The following is a 19,401-nucleotide window of genomic DNA, read 5'->3' as shown; positions in this document are numbered from 1 at the left end:
TTTCAAAATAAGGTCTTGCCTTTTATTGAGCCTGTACCTGAACCATGATCTTCCTATTTTATACTTTCATGTCCATTTTCCTCCAGTGAGATAGAGTCTCATGTTTTTAATACTCAAGCCCGCTTTGAACTACAATTCTGATCATAGCCACCCAGGCAACTGGAATGTATCCCTGTGCCTAGCTATTGGTTGAGATGGGGGTCTAATGAATGTGTATGTCTGGAATGGCTTCAAACCTCAATCCTTCCCATCTCAACCTCCCAAGTAGGGAGGATTACAGGAGTGAGCCAATGACATCTGGGTAGAAAAAAATCATAATTTTAATCCACTTGGTCTTAAGTACAAAATTTCGAGTGTATCTGAAATATATATGGTGTATTCAATAGACCAAATTTCCTTAAAACTTCTATAATTCTTGATTAAAAGTTACCTCTTCTCCTCTTAACTCCAGTAGAACTTTATCTGTCCTTGGGACATCATTTATCACTTTCTACCTACTGTAAATTGTTAAGGATCTTGCCTTTCATACTGGGATGCACATTTTATTTAAATTTAGATTATACAAAGCTTAGTAGAATATCTAATGCACTCTGGGTATTAAATATGTGCTGATTGGACTAAATTTAAGATGAACAGCAATATAATTCTTCTTGTATTTCATTTGCAAGTATTATTTCAAACTTTACTTCAATTTTACATATTATAAAACACTCTGTGAGGTTACTACTGAGTTATAAGAACTAAATTAACCACACTTAACAGTCAAGATTTTTCAGCTCAAGCCTTACCCTCTAATACTTCATCTTTTCCTTCTTTATCGGTGGACTCTTGTACAAGATAATGATGAGTGACTGAGAACTTGAAGTCAGCAAAGGAAATTTCATCTGTTTTCTCTTCCCAAGTGCCAGAAGTAAATATACCCTGTATTTTATATAATGGAGGAAAAAAAGAATCCACCTTAAAATATTTGTTTATTAATCACAGTGATATTTTCCCTTTTCCTATTAATTTACATTTCATCTATAGCTATCTCCTACACAGTGAAAGTAAAAAAAAAAAGGTTTATCACAGTGACTCTTGAAAATAAAAAGCCTCCTAGAATATTAACTAGAGTGACTTACAAAAATTATAATATTCAAATAATTTTCTTATGAGCCTATATTGAAAATCATGGATACAGAATAAATCCCATGCCTCTTCACATGCAACAAAAACTTTTCTACCAACAAAAGAATTCTATTAGCTACTTTGTATTTTATTTTGTGCCAGTATTGGGCCTTCAACTCAGGACCTTGTATTCACACTGGACTTGCTTTATCATATCTAGCTCTCTACCACTTGAGCCATACGTTTAGTCCAGCATTTTGCTGAATAACTAGAGACAGGGTCTTAAAAAACTCCTTGGTGTGAGCCTGGCTTCAAACATATTCATCTTAGCCTCCTAAGTAGCTAGGATTACAAGCATGAGTAACTAATCTATTTTTAATTGAAAATTATTATTTTGTGTGTATGTGCTGGACCTCGGGCATGAACTTGGGGCCTGGGTGCTATCATTGAGATTTTGTTGTTCAAGGATACCACCTGAGCTCCACTTCTAGCTTTTTGGTGGTTTATTGGAGATAAGAGTATCATGGGCTTTACTGATGAGGCTAGCTTTGAACCATGATCTTCAGATCTCAGCCTGAGTGGCTAGGATTAGAGGTGTGAGCCACCAGTGAGTGCTCTTCTTGATTAAAATTTATAAATGGTACAAATAGCATCAAAATAAATTTTTATAATAAAAATTTCAAACCTAATACACAGCATTATTCAACACAAGAAACCGCTTCATAAAGAAGCATTCTGAATCCATTTTTGTTGCACTTATTTGTTTAATAGATTGCTTCAAACTTAAGCTTCAGTATTTAAATCTTCTTATTGGAAAAGAAACTTCCAGAATGGAAGGAAGGCTAGGAATGTGGCTTAGTGGTAGAGTGCTTGCCTAGCATGCATGAAGCCTTAGGTTCGATATCTCAGTCACACATAAACAGAAAGCCAGAAGTGGCACTGTAGATCAAGTGATAGAGTGCTAGCCTTGAGCAAAGAAGTTCAGGGACAGTGCCCAGGCCCTGAGTCCAAGACCCAGGACTGACAACAAAAACAAAAACAAAAATCTTACTTATATGACCACTAAAGGTTAAAAAAAAATTCACACAGGGCTTCTAATCTCTCATAGCTGTCCTTTCCAATGGAGAAGTAAACAGTCATTTACAACACATCACCACTCTGAATCAGGAAATACTGTGCCAAGCACAGTCCATCCAAAACTAGCTGGAAAATACAGAAGCAACCATTCTATGAGTTACTGAGCCTTAAACAATATTTTTATAGCCATGTCTGAGTGCTTTACATTTGTTGTTTAAAAAAATATTTATAATTTTGAATTAAAATATATTTTAAACATTCTAAGGATTTGACTAAACAAATATACCAACTATTAATCTTTTGTTATTAGAACTGCTATGTATGATGTACATTAAAAGTTGGGGGAAAGTTGTCTTTGTTTTTTGATAATACTATGAACTCAGAGTCTTATACTTGCTAGTCTTGTGTTCTACCAGTCAAACCATGCTCCCAGCCTCCAAAATAATGATTTTTGTATGTATACTTTTCTTTGATGAGTTAATCTATGCTAAATTATAACATACAAAGCCTAGACCAAAAGTCTCAAGTTGTAATAAGTAATGAAATGATACATATAACAACTACTAGTCAGAATGATCAATGTATAGCAGTTAAGGACTAAAACCATGATACAAGTCCAGAAACTTGTGAGCCAATTCCATGTTCTAAATTTGTAATAAAGCTGAACCCAATCCAAGATTCTAGTACTAATACTAATACTGCCAACCTTACCAATAATGATCTTAACAAGAATTTGGTTATGCTCAATAAAGAATGCACTCAAGTTTTGTCTCCAAAACACTTTTCAAAATTAGCTGAACTGAAAAATAACATTTTAACATCCCTTCTTAGTGGTATCATTTGACATCAAATCATTTGACACCAAATTCCAACATGGTATATATTTAGATATATCTAGATATGCAACTCTAACTCAACAAAATTAATCTGGTAATTCACCAAGATGTGAGGACCATATGCAGATAATAAAAATGAACACATAAACTGGGTGCTAGTGGTTCAAGCCTATAATCCTAACATTCATAAGGCTGAGATCTGAGAATCACAGTTTGAAGCTAGTCTAGACAGGAAATGTCTATGAGACTCCAATTAACCAGCAAAAAGTCAGAAGTAGAGCTGTGGCTCAAGTGGTAGAGTGCCACCTTTGAGTGAAAAAGCTAAGGGCCTGAGTTCAAGCTCCAGTACCAGTACAAAAAAAAAAGTGAGAAAACATATAAATTAGGAAAAACATAACATCTGCATTCAAATTAATGGAATATTAAAATATTACATAAAACATCCATAATAGTAGAAAATAGATTGGACTCTTTGTTTCATTCCACACCACCTCAAGTCTCATTGTCAGCTGAGAGATGATGCCTTATGGGTTGCATAGCACTGGAACTTTCCTAGAGTGATGGCTTTGCTGTCAGGGTCTTCTGGGCTCACTCTTCCATTCCCTTACTATGATCTATGCCTAACAGAGGCCTTATCTAACTGTTTTGCACACAAGACATAGTTGTACCCCCTAATAATAGGAACTGACCCCAACATTTAACTTTGATAGTAAAAAAAAGTTATATATAAATGTCAATAGCAGTATTATTCATAGTGACCAAAAGGTAGGAACCCAAATTTCCATAATGGACAAATGGATAAATCAATGACTTTTATCCATACAATAGAATACTATTCAGCAATAAAAAAAGAATGATGTACTGATAACACTACAGCACGGACAAACCTTTAAGTGGAAGAAACCAGTCACAAAATACCACCTACAGTACTATGATTCTATTCACATAACCTCATTTTATATTTAACTTCATCTATGTATTAGTGGTGTGTATATCTACATATATATTTACTCATCAAGGATTTTTTTTTGGTCAGTTTTGAGGCTTTAACTTGAGGCTTGGGCACTATCCCTGACTCTTTTGCTCAAGGCTAACACCCTACTACTTTGAGCCACAGTGCAACGTCCCTTTTTGTTGTTGTTGTTGTTGGTCATGGGGCTTGAACTCTGGGCTTGGGCGCTGTCCCTCAGCTCTTCAGCTCAAAGCATTTGAGCTACAGAGCCACTTCCGGTTTCCGGCTTATTGGAGATAAGAGGCTCAGTCTTTCCTGCCGAGGCTGGCTTTGAACCAAGATCCTCAGATCTCAGCCTCCTGAGTAGCTAGGATTACAGGCGTGAGCCACCGGCGCCTGGCCTATTTCCCATTTTTGTGGTAGTCAATTGGAGCTAAGTCTCATAGATTTTCCTGCCCAGCTGGCTTTGAACCATGAGCCTCAGACTTCAGCCTTGTGAGTAGGTAGGATTACAGGCTTGAGGCACCAGCACCTCGCTTCCATAAGGATTTTAATCCAAAACACATATACCTGAAGTCATTATAAATATTCTTAAAACAGACTATACAGATTAATTCTTCTGCACTTAAAGACAGGAACTAATACCTACTTAGTGCCTAGTAAGCCCAGACAATTTATATGTAAGAGTGTGTATGATAAGTTTAAAGTCTCTTAACACTATGATATATGAATCCCATTTTACAGATGGGAAAAAGTTAGGAGTTTGAAAAAGTTGGTCAAGGTTACCACATCTCTAACTGGTAATGCTAGAACCTGATCCACTTGGGCTCTGTTTTCTTCCAGTAGAAGCTAAGGTATAGATCCCTATACAGAATTTATATATGATGGATATAAGTAATAACCATCAGTAGGTCAAATTTAAGATGACTGGATAAATGCTAGCTAAGTCAGAAATGGATGACTGCTACCGAAAAGTGGATTTCAGTGTGTCTTTTCTGTATAAAATTAGTAAGGAAGAAGAGACAAGTCTTTGGGGTAATACTCGTTTGTTAGGGAACAAACAGCCCTATTTAGCTTAAGTTCCCTATAAGGAAGTGGAGAAGAAAAGGTAGGTAAAACAGAAAACCGATCATGACAGGAAGGAATATCAGTCATAGGAATCTAGGCTTAACACTCAAGACAGCCACCAGTCTTGTTTTTTGCTTCCACCTCTCAAGTCTAGTACTCTACCACTTGAGCCACAGCCCCACTTCCAGCTTTTTTGGTGGTTACTTAGAGAGTCTCACTGACTTTCCTGCCTGTGCTGTCTTTGAACCATGATGCCCATATCTTAGCCTCCTAAATAGTTATGGTTACAGGTGTGAGTCACCACCACCGGTGCCCAGCTTGCCACTGAAGTCTTACATAAAAGCATGTATAATACGACAATGTTTAGAGAATTCCCCTGCACAAAATAGGAGAAGGGAAAAATCAGAAAGGAAAGGTGAAAGTAGAGTGGCATAAGCAAAAAGTTAGAAGGTAATTTACAACAGTGATCATAAAAGAAAAGCTATATCTGAAGCTACAACTCTTAGGTGATGAACAGTTCTCACTGATTTGGGGTACATTAGCTTTTTCAATGTGTCTCAATTTCTATCTTTAAATAACAGTACCTACCTTGTGAGACTACACTGGGACACAGAACATGAATCAAAACCACAGTGAGATACCACTCCAAACCCATTAAGATCACTATTATTCAAAATACAACACCCAAAACTGACAAGTGTGTTGAGGATGTATATTGGAACCCCTGTGCATTGCTAGTGAGAATATAGAATGGCTCAGCTGCAGTAGAAAACAATACAAGAGCTCCTCAAAATAATGAAACATATAATTACTATATGATCCAGCAATTCCACTAGTAGTACATGCTGTAAAGAATTGAAAGAACATATATGTTCTTGAAGGAACATATATGTATATGTTCATAGTACATTATTCACAACAGTCAAAAGTGGAAGCAAGCCAAAAGTTTATCAAGGGAAGAATTAATAGGTTTTTAAAGTGTGACATACATACAACAGAAAATTACTCAACCTTTAAAGGGACTGAAATTCTGCTGTAAAATACATATGATACAGAGTAAGCAAACCTTGGAGATATTATGCTTAGTGAAACAAACTAGTTAAAAAAGGACAACTATTGTACGATTCTTCTAATATGAGCTTGTTTTTCTTGAATAAGTAGCATTTTAGTTTGGGATGATGAAAAAGTGGACATGGATGGTTATCACAGTTGCATAATGCCAATATATTTAAGACTAATGGATTGTCCACCTAAAATGCAAGTGTAGTATTTTTCCACAGTAAAAACCATGCCAGCTGGGCACCAGTGATTCACACCTGTAAATTTTAGCTACTCAGAAGGCTGGGAATTGAGGATCATGGTTCAAAGCCAGCCCAGGCACACTCTTACATATAAACTGTCTGTGCTTACTAGGCACTAAGTAGATATTAGTTCCTGTCTTTAAGTGCAGGGGAATTAATCTGGATAGTCTGTTTTTAAGAATATTTATAATTACTGCAGGTATATGCACTTGGACTAAAATCCTTGATGGAAGCTGTGCACTGGTAGCTCAAGCCTGTAATCCTACCTGCTCAGGAGGTTGAGAGCTGAGGATCATGGTTCCAAGCCAGCCCCAGCAGAAAAGTCCATGAGAGATTCTTATCTCCAATTAACCACTAAAAATGTGGAAGTGGAGCTGTGGTTCAACATGGTAGAGCAAGAGCCTTGAGCAAAAGAGCTCAGAGAAGGCACCCAGGCCCTGAGTTCAAGACCACAACTGACAAAAACAAAAAACAAAAACAAACCTATGCCAACTCTTGGGACAGGAGGGTAAAAGTACAAACCAGGAGCAAGAAAAGAAGTAATTTTGGAGCATTAAACATTTAAGGGCTAGGCTGGGAATGTGGCATAGTGGTAGAGCTTGCCTAACATGCATGAAGCCTTGGGTTCCATTCCTCAATACCATATAAACAGAAAAAGCCAGAAATGGTGCTGTGGCTCAAGTGGTAGAGTGCTAGCCTTGAGCAAAAGAAGCTCATGGACAGCACCCAGGCCCTCAGTTCAAGCCCCAGGACTGGCAAAAAACAAAACATAACAAAACAGTTTTAAGGGCTAGCAAATCCTGAAGCTCTATGGGCAGAATATGTGTTTTAAAAACACAGAAAATGCATTCTTTTTGTTTTTTGTTGGTTGTGGGGCTTGAACTCTGGGCCTGGGTGCTGCCCCTGTGCTCTTCAGTTCAAGGCAAGCCCTCTACGACTTGAGCCACAGAGCCACTTCCAGAAAATGCTTTTTTAAAAAAAAAAAAGTACAAGCTGGGCACTGGTGGCTCACACCTGTAATACTAATGACTCAGGAGGCTGAGATCTAGGAATGCTGTTCCCAGGCAGGAAATTATGTGAGACTCTTATCTCCAATTAACTACCAGAAAACTGGAAGCAGCACTGAGGCTCAAAGTAGTAGAGTGCTAGCCTTGGGCAAGAAAGCTCAGAGACAGAGCCCAGTCTCTGAGTTCAAGATTCAGAACCAAAAAAAAAAAAAAAAAAAGTACAGAGGCATCAAAGACAAAATTATTTGTCTACCAGGCATGATGGTATACATCTTTAATCCTAGCACTAGAAGAATCTGAAGCAAGAGAATGGAGAGTTCAATTTCAACCTGGGCTAGCCAGTAAGACCATCTCAAATCAATCAATCAATCAATCTCAGGCCAAGATGTGATAGCAAGCTATGGTTTCTACATAAACCTACAATTTCTATCAAATCAGAATGTGTTCTTCTATAAACTATAGTAATTCAAAAATAACCGTTTTCAGAGGCTCCTTTTAAGGATATAATGAATGCTGCAGACCCCCCTCCCAAGGAAATTATAGTCTTATTCAAAATTAACCACACATACAGTTTAATGAGACAAAGTCTATGGACTAAGAACTTCATTTATATAGGATGCTTAAAGCCCTTCTAGCTATAAGGAGTTATGAATCCTTTAACCTGGATGAAATATAATTTTTACAATATGATAAATCCAGCTTCTAATACAATTTTGGTTTTGGTAGTACTGGGGTTTGAACTCAGGGCATCATGGTAGGTAGATATATTGTAACATCTCCAGCCCTTTTTCTTGATATGGTCTTGCTGAGACTAGCCCTTAACAGAAATCTTCCCTTAAGTAGAATGACAGATGAGACAGGTAAGTGCCAACATATACAGCTTTTTTCTGTTGACACAGAGTCTCAAGGCCCCATTGGGCCTTGACTGTAGGGCCTTGACTGTGATTCACCCAATTTCTACTTGATGAATACTATAACAAGTGTGAACCACTAGCACTCCAAAAATATAATTTTCATAAACAAATGAGTTGAAGGATCTGATTCGGATTAACTGCCTGAACATCTCCATATCACTAGTTTATATCTACCTTTCTGGAAGAACAAAGAGAAGGAGCATGGACAAAATGGCCATGGAGAAAGAGCTAGTAACACAACTCAGTATTTTCCTAGCATACTGAATTTCCTTGGTTCAATTTCCAGCACTCCAAAGGAAAATAAAAAGAAAAAACAATGACCATGGAACAAAGGAAAGAAAACCTAACAACCTGAAAGTGGGGAATGGAAGTGGAAAACTATTTTGATAAGCAGCAAGTGAGGAAGAAGTTTCTAGTGCTCTCTAGGCACTCTACCAATGAACAAATGACAAATGTATAAAACAAATAAATGAAAAAAAGGGAATAGCTGAAAGGAAGAAGTCTTTTGTAACTTGAGTCAGAAGTCGGGAGGAAAATTTAATATATATGAACTATCCATATATCTGATTTTAAAGATTTATTCCTTGTGGAAAAATACAACTGAATTTCTCATGTTTACTACTTTTCAGAAAAAGACTCATCCATAAAACAAACCAATTACAATATATATAAATTTAGAAAAAAAAACTAATTAGAAAAAAGCATCAAATTACTAAATTTAATTCCAAGGAGAAAATGACTAATCGAAAGAGAAAAAAAGAACCTGTTTCATAGTTGCTGATGAAACTAAATGTAGAAAAATAAAAATGTATTAAACTATCTAGGAAAAATGTCTGCCCTTTGTATAAGGTTTTAAAAATGTCACATTTTAACAAAACATACAATCAGCTGAATATATAATCTGTTTATATTTATTTTCTCTAATTCAAGGGATTAATCATATATTTTTGAGAGACATTCAACAAAAATTTACTGACAACAAACAAGCTATGTGTCATGTATATGAATAAATGAATCTACAAACTACCATAACCATTGTTACGAACATTACTGGGTCAACTGAGTTACATCTTTTATTATCCTCACCAAAAAGAAAAAGACAGCAAAAGAGTCATATCTATCAAGATGGATGCTGATGCTCACAAATTATAATCCTAACTACTCAGGAGGATGAGATCTGAGGATTGTGGTACAAAGCCAGCCTGTGCAGGAAAATCCATGAGACTTGTCTCCAATTAATCACCAGGAAACTGGAAGTGGCACTGTAGTAGAACTCTAGCCTTGAGCAAAAAAGCTCAAGGATAGCACCTAGGCCCTGAGTTCAAGACCCATGACCAACAACAACAGCAAAAAAGAACCTATTGATCAGCACTTGGGGCTGAAGCAGGAGTATCTCAGAAGCTACCCAGGCTCTCCGATCTTATCTAAAAAGAAAAGAACAAAAACAAACAAGAAAGGAAAGCAAGAACAATTTAAAAAACCTGGAGTAGACATGCCCAATGGCAGAGGCCAATAAGGGACACTGACCAATCATGTCCTGGGGAGGAGAATTAATAAAACATAAAAGCTGCTTCCGCGGGGGAAATTTAATGGACTCCCTTCTCTAGAGCTCCCTTCTATGAAGTCTGTACTTTCTCTTCCAATAAACTTATTGTTTTACTATCAAATAAACATACATATGTATATGTGCATGTGTACACACACACACACACACACACACACACACTCTCTCTCTCTCTCTCTCTCTCTCTCTCTCTCTCTCTCTCTCTCTCTCTCTCTCTCTTCTCTTTCGGTAATACCAATCTTTTTTCCAAGGATGACACTTTCCAAAAAGAAATGTACTCTTTACCAGTCTTATGTAACTGTAACCCTTGGTACATCACTTTTATAATGACAATGAAAAAAGTTTTTTTTAGTCTTTTCCTCTTCCAGGTAATATCTAGCTTATTTTGCCTTTAATCTTAGAAGACATCAATTGTGTTATGTGTTTGCAGTAAGTACAATAGAATGATCTGTTGAGAACTTCGCATTTTCTCTTTAATGAAAAATCAACACAAAAAAATATTTTGACACAGAATATCAATTTACTCTATATTCCAACAAATCTTAAAATGATGTATACTTTCTAGTGTTGCTTTTATTCTATAGATAACAGATTCATAGATTCAAATTCTGTGACCACCATAATGCTAGAAAACCTTGGTAAATATTGAAAATTGAGTTCTTAAAGGGCTTACAATACCAATTATATTATTAAATTATTATTAAATAAGAGATTACAATAACAAAATGACTTTTACTTTATACGAATTTAACAAACTAAGACAGTACACGGTATTAAATTGTTAATATCCTTAGTGAACTGAGAAAATTAGGATTTGTTCTCAGAATATCTGCTTCTAATACATTTGTAGTGTGGTTTATAGTAAAAAATCATAACCTTGAATTTAGAATTTGAGTTTCACCTCAATTTTTTTTTTTTTTTGAGTCCGGTCGTGAGGCCTGAACTCTAGGCCTGGGCACTGTCCCTCAGCTCTTCAGCTCAAGGCTAGCGCTCTACCACTTGAGCCATAGCACCACTTCTGGATTTTTTTTTCTTTTTGCTTATGTGGTGCTGAGGAATCGAACCCAAGGTCTCATGCATGCAAGGCAAGCACTCTACCACTGAGCCACCTTCCCAGCCCCTCACCTCAATTTTAACACTGCTTTTTTCATTCTTACATAAAATCCTCAAAACATTCATATGCTAAAAAAAGGTTACTCCTAGTTATAAAGCATGAGAGCTATGAATTGCAGGTTGTGAGTTTTAACACCAAGGTTTTTCCTTATTAAACAAAATATTCTACCCAAGAAATAAAAAGCCCAATTTTCCTGATGAAAAAACTTGAAAAAAGACATTTCACACTCCAAGAAATAAGGTGAAAGAAAAGTATCAAATAAAAAGAAAACTGGCACAAAAATGACTTTTTTTTTTCCAGATCAGTCATGGGACCTGAAATCTGGGCCTGGGTGCTATCCCTCAGATCTTCAGCTCAAGGCTTGTGCTCTACCATTTGAGCCACAGCGCCACTTCCAGCTTTTTCTGCTTATGTGGTACTGAGTAATTGAACCCAGGGCCACATGCATGCAAGGTAAGCACTCTACTACTGAGCCAGCAGCCCCAACATATATTTTTTAAAGATTCTGCAAAAGTCTTTCACATAGCATTTGCTATAAATTCAAATCCAAATTCTTCCAGATGCTACTTGGTGTTTATATACTATATGTAACTTTTTTTTTTTTGGTGCTAGGTCTGAGCTTGAACTCAGAGCCTATATGCATAACTTCTAAACATTTAATTCAAATGTGGCAAGTGCAGGAAAAGGATTAAACATGTAAGTTTCAAAATAAATACCAATTTAGAGACACTAATAAATAGATCTGACCTTTTCAAGTGGCCTTCCCACAGAGTTTCCAATCAGTTTCCAGTCATTCAGGACTTCTTCAACTTTTGAAATAAACCTAGGAAAGGAGGGGAAAATTTTTTCTAATTATGTAACTGTACATTATGCAATTACTATCATGATAAGATTACTTCAAAAACAGTTTTTTTATATATTATAAAGATGATATATAGAAGGGTTACAGTTACATAAGAGTACATTTCTTTTTGGACATGCTTTCTCTTGCTTAACCCATTTTTCCCTTAAAAAAGAACTTTTTTTTTTTTTTTTTTGTCGATTGTGGGGCTTGAACTCTGGGCCTGGGCACTGTTGTCCCTCAGCTCTTCAGCTCAAGGCGAGCACTCTACCTCTTAAGCTACAATGCCACTTCCGGTTTTCTAGTGGTTAATTGGAGATAAGAGTCTCACAGACTTTCCTGCCCGGGCTGGCTTTGAACCGTGATCCTCAGATCTCAGCCTCCTGAGTAGCTAGGATTACAGGTGTGAGCCACCGGTATCTGGCTAAAAAAGAACTTTTTAAAAGTATATTTTAACATTCTGATTAAAGAAAACTCAGAACAATATTATTGTTAGCCTAATTTATTATTATTACTTTTCCTCCTCACTAGAATAAAAGTAGAAAAGGAATAAAAGTATAAATAATCCCATTTAGCTCAAGAATTCTTAAGTTTTAATTCATTTAAATCTACTATTTCCCAATAAAGGCATTCTACCTCCTATACAAATTATGGGTCTCTTATTAAAATATAAATTTTCAACAGAAGTCAAAACTTACAGATTAAATTAGTAAGATAATTATGCAAATGATAAATCTCTCCTCTACATGCAAATTAGCAGACCTATTTAATTCAACTATCCCTTTAAATATATTTAAGAATTATCTGACTTTCCCTTCTTTCTCCCAAAAGAAGAAAACATTGTTTGGGAATTTGGTTTATTAAATAAAACAAATTATAAGGGACAGCTAACAAGAGAATCCAAGTAGATTTGTCATCTATATGAAGTAGCAGACATCTAAAAACTATGTATTTAAGCCAGGTGCTGGTGGCTCATGCCTGTAGTCCTAACTACTCAGAAGATTGACATGGTTCAAAGACAGTAGGAAAGTCTGAGATTCATTATCTCCAATTAACCACCAAAAAAGCTGGAATTGGAGCTATGGCTCAAGCTGTAGAACACTAGTCTTGGGCAAAAAGACTCAGGGACAGTGCATAGACCCTGAGTTCAAGCCCCAAAACCAGGACACACACAAAAACATACAACCTGGAACAAGTGTCTCATATCTATAATCCTAGCTACTCAAGAGACAGAGATCTGAGGATCTCATTTCAAAGCTAGCCCAGGCAAAAAAGTTTATGAGATTCTGTCTTCAATTAACCAGCAAAAATGCTGGACTGCAGGTTTGTTCAAATGTGAGTTAAAAAAAGTACAAGGAAGCCGGACACCAGTGGCTCATGCCTGTAATCCTAGCTACTCAGGAGGCTGAGATCTGAGGATCAGGGTTCAAGTCAGCCCAGACAGGAAAGTCCTTGAGACTCTTATCTCCAATTAACCTCCAGAAAACTGAAGTGGCACTGTGGCTCAAGTGGTAGAGTGCTTGCCTTGAGCTGAAAAGCTCAGGGACAGCCCCAGGTCCAGAGTTCAAGCCCCACAATCAACCACAAAAAAAACAAAACACAAGGCCCTGAGTTCAAGCCCAGTACTGACATACACAAAGAAAGAAAAAAAAGTGAGAGAGAGGGAGAGGGCTGGAGGGAGGGAGGGAAGAAAGGAAGGGAAAGAAGGAAGGAAGGAGGGAGGGAAGGAAGAAGGAAGGCAGGAAGGAAGGGAGAGAAGGAAGGGAGGAAGGAAGGGAGAGAAGGAAGAAGGGAGGGAGGGAAAGAGAAAGGAAAAAAGAGAGAAAAACGCAGTATTAATCCAGGTATTAATTCCCTTTTGGGGTGTTTAGTCAAAATGACAACTATTAGTTTGAAAATAAGTGCCCTAGAAATGTTTGCATATTTACAAAAGAATTAAAATGTAAAATATATCCAGAAGTAAAAAAATTTTGCATAAGATATATACTGCAGAGAGCTATATATCTGCTTGTGGTACAGGACTTGCCTGGTAAGAACAAGACCCAAGGTTCATCCCAAGCACTAAAAAGCATTAAGTGGGGCTGGGAAGGTGGCTCAGTGGTAGAGTGCTTGCCTTGCATGCCTGAGGCCCTGGGTTCGATTCCTCAGCATCACATAAGCAAAAAGAAAAAAGCCAGAAGTGGTGCTGTGGCTCAAGTGGTAGAGTGCTAGCCTTGAGCTGAAGAGCTGAGGGACAGAGCCAAGGCCCAGAGTTCAGGCCCCACGACAGACCCAAAAAAAAAAAGCATTAAGTGTATATTGTGCTTGCAAAGATAAAAAACTGTAAGTCATTTCATATTCAATTGTAGCAAAGAGTTCTAAGTTAGTGGTACATCTTCAACTCAATGGTATAATAAGCAACCAATGCAAATCATGTTTTGAGCCATGTATGCAGTGGTTGATGGCTTAAATACCAGCTACTTGAGAGGTGGAGGTCAGGAAGATCCAGTGAAAAGTTAGATCGATGCAAAGTTATCAAGACTTCATCTCAACAAAAAAAAGCTGGGTGTAATGGCGTGCATTTGTCATCCAGCTGTGGTAGGAGGATCACTGAACTGAGCAGAAAAAAGGGAGGAGTATAGCTCAACTGTTTTAGAACCTTACTAGCAAGTTACAGGTCCTGAATTGAAAGTTCAGTACTAAAAAAAAAAAGATGTATTTATACATCTATATGTATATATGCACACACATACATATATATGGTTTGAAGAACATTTTAAGAAACAATGAGCTGTTTACATGCTAAATGAAAAATTTATAGAAGTATTGATCCAAATAGTTTACAACACACACGACTAGAAGGATATACATGAAAAAATTAAGAGCAGTTATGTTCTAGAGGTATGTTTACAGGTTTTATTTTTAATAATTTAAAATATAATTAAAAATTAAATAGCTTTCAGAGTAAAAAGAACATAAAATTATTGTATAAATTCATACTTATAATACTGAAATACTTGTTGTATAAACTGCCTAAAAGAATATTTAACCAGGCATCAGTGGCTCACACCTGTAATCCTAGCTACTCTGAAGGCTGAGATCTATGGATCACAGTTCAAAGCCAGACAGGGCAGGAAACTCTGTGACATTCTTATCTCCAATAAAACCACTCAGAAAACCAGAAGTGGTGCTGTGGCTCAAGTGGTAGAGCTGTGGCTCAAGTGGTAGAGCGCTCGCCTTGAGCTAAAGAGCTGAGGGACAGCGCCCAAGCCCAGAGTTCAAGCTCCACAACTGACAAAAAAAAGAATATTTAGGCTTTATCCTACAAGAATTGAGATTTGACTGGAAAACTTAGTAACTTCCTACTTAAGAGCTCTCCAGATCTCAGCTGAAGGATTAATTTCTTATTCTAGTTTTTTTTGTTAGTAACTTTTATACAGGTTCATCTTTCCTTTCCTAGCTCTCATGTCAAACTGTAAATTATAGACTAATTTGTATTATTTGATTCAAGTCTTTTTTTTTTTTTTTTTGGCAATATTAGGGTTTGAACTAGGAATCTTGTGCTTACTAGTCACTTTTACCCCTGAGTGACATTTTCATCCTTAAAGTCTTTTCTACTAGATGAGAGGAACTATGTCTGTTTTTACTATCACATCCCTACATCCCCAGTATCCCACACTGACACATAGACATGACACATGGACATCAGTAAATACTTCAAGGAACAAATAACTAGTTATTGGCTTCTGCTTAATCTACCCAATAAATTTACCTGTAAATAACATCTTGACTTTTCTTTTTTTTTTTTAATTTAGTTTTATTTGTGAACATACTGTACAGAGGGGTTACAATTACATGGGCAGGATAATGCGTACATTTCTTACCAAGCATTGCAGCCTCCTCCTTTGGTTTACCCTTCACATCCCTTCCCAGCCTCCCCCCTCCCCCCCAATCCCAATCCTTCTCCTTCCCTCCCCTTCCCCCTCCCAACATCTTGACTTTTCAAACATTAACCTGTGTTTAAAAACCTTGTAAATCTTACTATTTTCCTCAAGAACTGTAAAATACTTGTTTTGCTCAATAAACAACATAAAAGCAGAAGACAGTTTTCTAATTTGTAACAGTCCTCGTAACTGTATTTAATTAATTACTTCCACATGAGGAGCTAAAGTTCATCCTCACATGTCTCTAATGTCAGTCTCTTACGTCTAGCCAACCATTTCCCTTTTTTCCCCCCTTCATTTGTGTGTGAGAGAGACAGAGACAGAGAGAAATATGAATCAGCTCTTTTGTCTCCTCAGCTCAAATCATCTTCCCACCTCAGTCTCCACAGTAGATGGGACTATAGGCAGACCTACAGGTCAGCTTTCATTTCCCATTTTCAAAGCAGCTCCTTTCCTACCTTCATTCAAAATAACTCCAACAATTTTATAGTCTACAAAATCATCCTAAACTACTATATATAGTTAGTACCAAATGGCTTAACATGCTCGACTTTCTTAAACATTATCAATGGGGGGGGGGGCTTCTCCCCCCAAAACATAACTCTAGATACAGATAATCTTCTCAATGAAGCCTTGCCAGTGTAGTTATTATCTTACTGATTTTTTTTGGGGGGGGGGGGGGGGAGAGGGTGGTACACAGGTTAAACCATTATTCCAGGAAGGATCCTGTTCTATTTTCCTATGCCATCTACTGACGAGGGAGACTGTAACAACGTAAATATTGACTTCTAGCCCGACAAAAGTGAAGACCGACGTTAGTGATGCGGAACAGAAAACTTTGCTCCATCCGTCGCTCCTCCATCAACTTGGCTTACAAGCTGATCTCAGGGATACGACAGTGGCGCCCAAGACAGCTGCTCACAGCAGGGTGAACGGGCACGGGGAGACAGGGCACAGGCCGCCCTAGTCCGTTTCAAACCCGTGGACGAAGGTGGTTGTGCAGGAAGGGCGGCTGGAGAGGGTGGGAGCGTGGCCGACGCGCGGCCAGCCTACGCTCCCGAGGCCTCCTCCTGCAATGGGCCTTCCGGGCCCCGGGACGGAAAGGAGCGGCTGCGAGGTTCGCTGCCGCCCACAGAGCGAGTCACACGGCCGTGGGAAGAGCACGGCGACGGGAGTCCCGGAAGGCATGGGTGCGGGGGGGGGGGGAGGGGGGGAGAACAAGGAAAGTAGTCGCGAGGAAACTTTTCCTCAAAGCCCCAGCGGCCAGCGTTGGGCCGACGCCGGGGGCGGGCCGGCTGGGTGGGTGGCGAGACGCGGCCGAGGCCTGCGGCCGGCCACCCGGCCCCGCGGCCCCGCGGCCGCGCTTCCCCGCCGCACGGGGTCACGTGGGCCGCGTTTGTTTGGGTGACGGGGGCGGGGGGGGGGGGGCGGCGACGCCGGGCCCGGGGTGCTCGGCACCGAAGACGCCACTCACCTCTCCCACTCCGACGCCGTGGTGAAGTCCGTGATCTCAAACACCTCCGACTCGGGCTGCGGAAAAAGAGGGAAAAGAAAGAAACTGAGCCCCGGAGCGCTGACGTGGAGGACCGAAGGGAGCGACAGGCAGAGGTTAAGAGCGAAGCACAAACCTCACTGTCAGCCGCCATCTTGAGGAGCGCCGGGCTGGGCGCAGGGGCGGCCGGGAAAAAGAGAAGAGCGAAGGATTGGGGCGGGGCGGGAAGAGGAGGGGGCGGGGCTGGGGCGGGCGGAGGAGGGGCTGGGGGCGGAGCTTCAGTCTCGCCCCGCCTTCGGTTGGTGAGTCCTGCCTGGGACCGGGAGAAAGCTGTGGTGTTCCAGGCAGGAAGACTTTTAACTCGCTCTCCAAAGTCGCTCTTGCTCTGTGTGTGTGTGTGTGTGTGTGTGTGTGTGTGTGTGTGTGTGTGTGTGTGTGTGTGTGTGTGTGTGTGTGTGTGTGTGTGTGTGTGTGTGTGTACTTGAACTCAGAGCCTGGGCTCCGTCTCGAAGGCTAGTGCTCTACCATTTGAGCTACAACTCCACTTCCAGCTTTTTGCTGGTTGATTGGCAGTTAACAGTTTCACAGACTTTCCTGCCCAGTGCGACTTCAAACCACGACCCTCAGATCCAAGCCTCCTGAGTATCTAGGATTACAGGTGTGATCCACCAGCGCCCAACAGAAGGAAAAGATCCAAGACTTGCATATTAAAAAAAAAAAAAAAAAAAACTTAACATACATTGTGCTTGTTTTCATTCAAACTTCATTGATTTTCTTTTTTAGGCACCTACTTCACTTACAAAAGAACTTATGCAGTTTGGTTAAGGTATGAAATAAAATCATACTAGTTATTTAGTTATACAGCTCAATCCTCACCTTTAAACTGTTAAAGAACAGAAGTGGGGCCAGGCCCCCGTGTAATGTGTATGTGTAATCTTAGCTACTGAGGAGGCTGAGATTTGAGGATCCTGCATCAAAGCCAGTATGAACAGGAAAAGTCTATAAGACTCAAATTAACCACTAAAAGGCCAAAATGGAGCTGTGGCTCAAATAATAGAGCACCAGCCTCAAAGGAAAAAGCTAAGTAATAGCACTCAGGCTTTAAGTTCTAGCCCCAGTAAGAACACACACAAAAAAAGGGAAGTGAGGCCAGCTTGCAGTTAAGAATTCTCATCTTCAGCTGTGGGTGTGGTTCAAGTGGTAGAGTGCCTCAAACCTATTAGAAATGTCTTCTGATACTGGGGTATAAGGACACCAACTCAAAAGGAATTGGGCAAGGCAAGATTTTGCTTCTGCAGAAGGATGTGCTAACAGGAAACCAAATAAGCAAGCACACTGGGCAGGCTATAAGCCAGGTTTTAACTCTAATACCTTATTTCCCTTCATTCTGATTGCTCAGAACTTAAATTTACAGTCTTACACAATTGGCTAGTTTGAAAAAGGTTAAAAGTTTACCTGAGCAATCAACCAAAACCAGGATGCCTGGCAAAAGAAGGAATTTGCCAGAAAACAATTCTTATTCTACCACTTGAGACAGCCCTTAGAAAATTCTTACAACAGGATGTAGCTTAACTAAAATAGCTTATTGTAAAATGGCAACTGTCCTTTAAATAGCTGTGCTTATGTCAAGCAACCACTTTGACAGAAAATATTCTAACCTCTACAAATCCTAGTACAGCCAAACATTTATTTCATATATACTGAAATATTACAGATGGAATAATAATGTGCTTAAGATCTGCTTCAAAGTAATGGCAAGAGGAAATTGAACGGGAATAGGAATGAAATAAATGTTATATGCAGGTAATGGAACAGATGACAGTTACATAGGCACTTATTATAGTTTCTCTACTTTTGTTTAGGTTTGAAACTTTCATAATTACAAAAATGTAAACATTACATATCATTTGGTGAGTTTTCAACACAGAGGAAATATGGACTAGAAGTCCATAGCATTGATAGTATCAGTCATGCTGACCAAGTCAAGATTCTGTTTTGCCTATGCTCTTGTAACCCAAGGTTATGTTTTGCTTCTGTAACCTTGCTTGCTTGCCTCACTAGCAAGGCCGTAAGCCCACAGGTGACACCACCACTGTCCTCCAATTGAAGACCACCACTATGAGTGGCCTATTGCAAATTATTACATATGATATTTACCATAAAGAACAAATGAATTGAAAGGTCATATAACCATAACCAATGAAA

At 38.9% G+C, this 19,401-nt stretch overlaps 1 protein-coding gene across 1 annotated transcript in view; it reads right to left on the bottom strand.

The window, feature by feature from the left end:
- The window catches only part of Rab3gap1 (RAB3 GTPase activating protein catalytic subunit 1), a 79,446-nt gene extending 62,060 nt beyond the window's left edge, over positions 1 to 17,386 (bottom strand). Inside the window, exons 1-4 of the mRNA XM_042683434.1 lie at positions 17,333 to 17,386; positions 17,179 to 17,234; positions 11,688 to 11,763; positions 789 to 921 (exon numbers count right to left, since the gene is read on the bottom strand). Of these exons, the coding sequence (XP_042539368.1) occupies positions 789 to 921; positions 11,688 to 11,763; positions 17,179 to 17,234; positions 17,333 to 17,350 (283 nt within the window). The 5' untranslated portion in view covers positions 17,351 to 17,386. The remainder of the gene's footprint in view (positions 1 to 788; positions 922 to 11,687; positions 11,764 to 17,178; positions 17,235 to 17,332) is intronic.
- Positions 17,387 to 19,401: the final 2,015 nt, after the last annotated feature.

This window comes from Dipodomys spectabilis, unplaced genomic scaffold (genome assembly GCF_019054845.1).
Source record: "Dipodomys spectabilis isolate Male_0828 unplaced genomic scaffold, ASM1905484v1 ptg000081l, whole genome shotgun sequence".
Taxonomy (NCBI): Eukaryota; Metazoa; Chordata; class Mammalia; order Rodentia; family Heteromyidae; genus Dipodomys; species Dipodomys spectabilis.
This window is presented reverse-complemented; position numbering and strand designations above follow the sequence as displayed.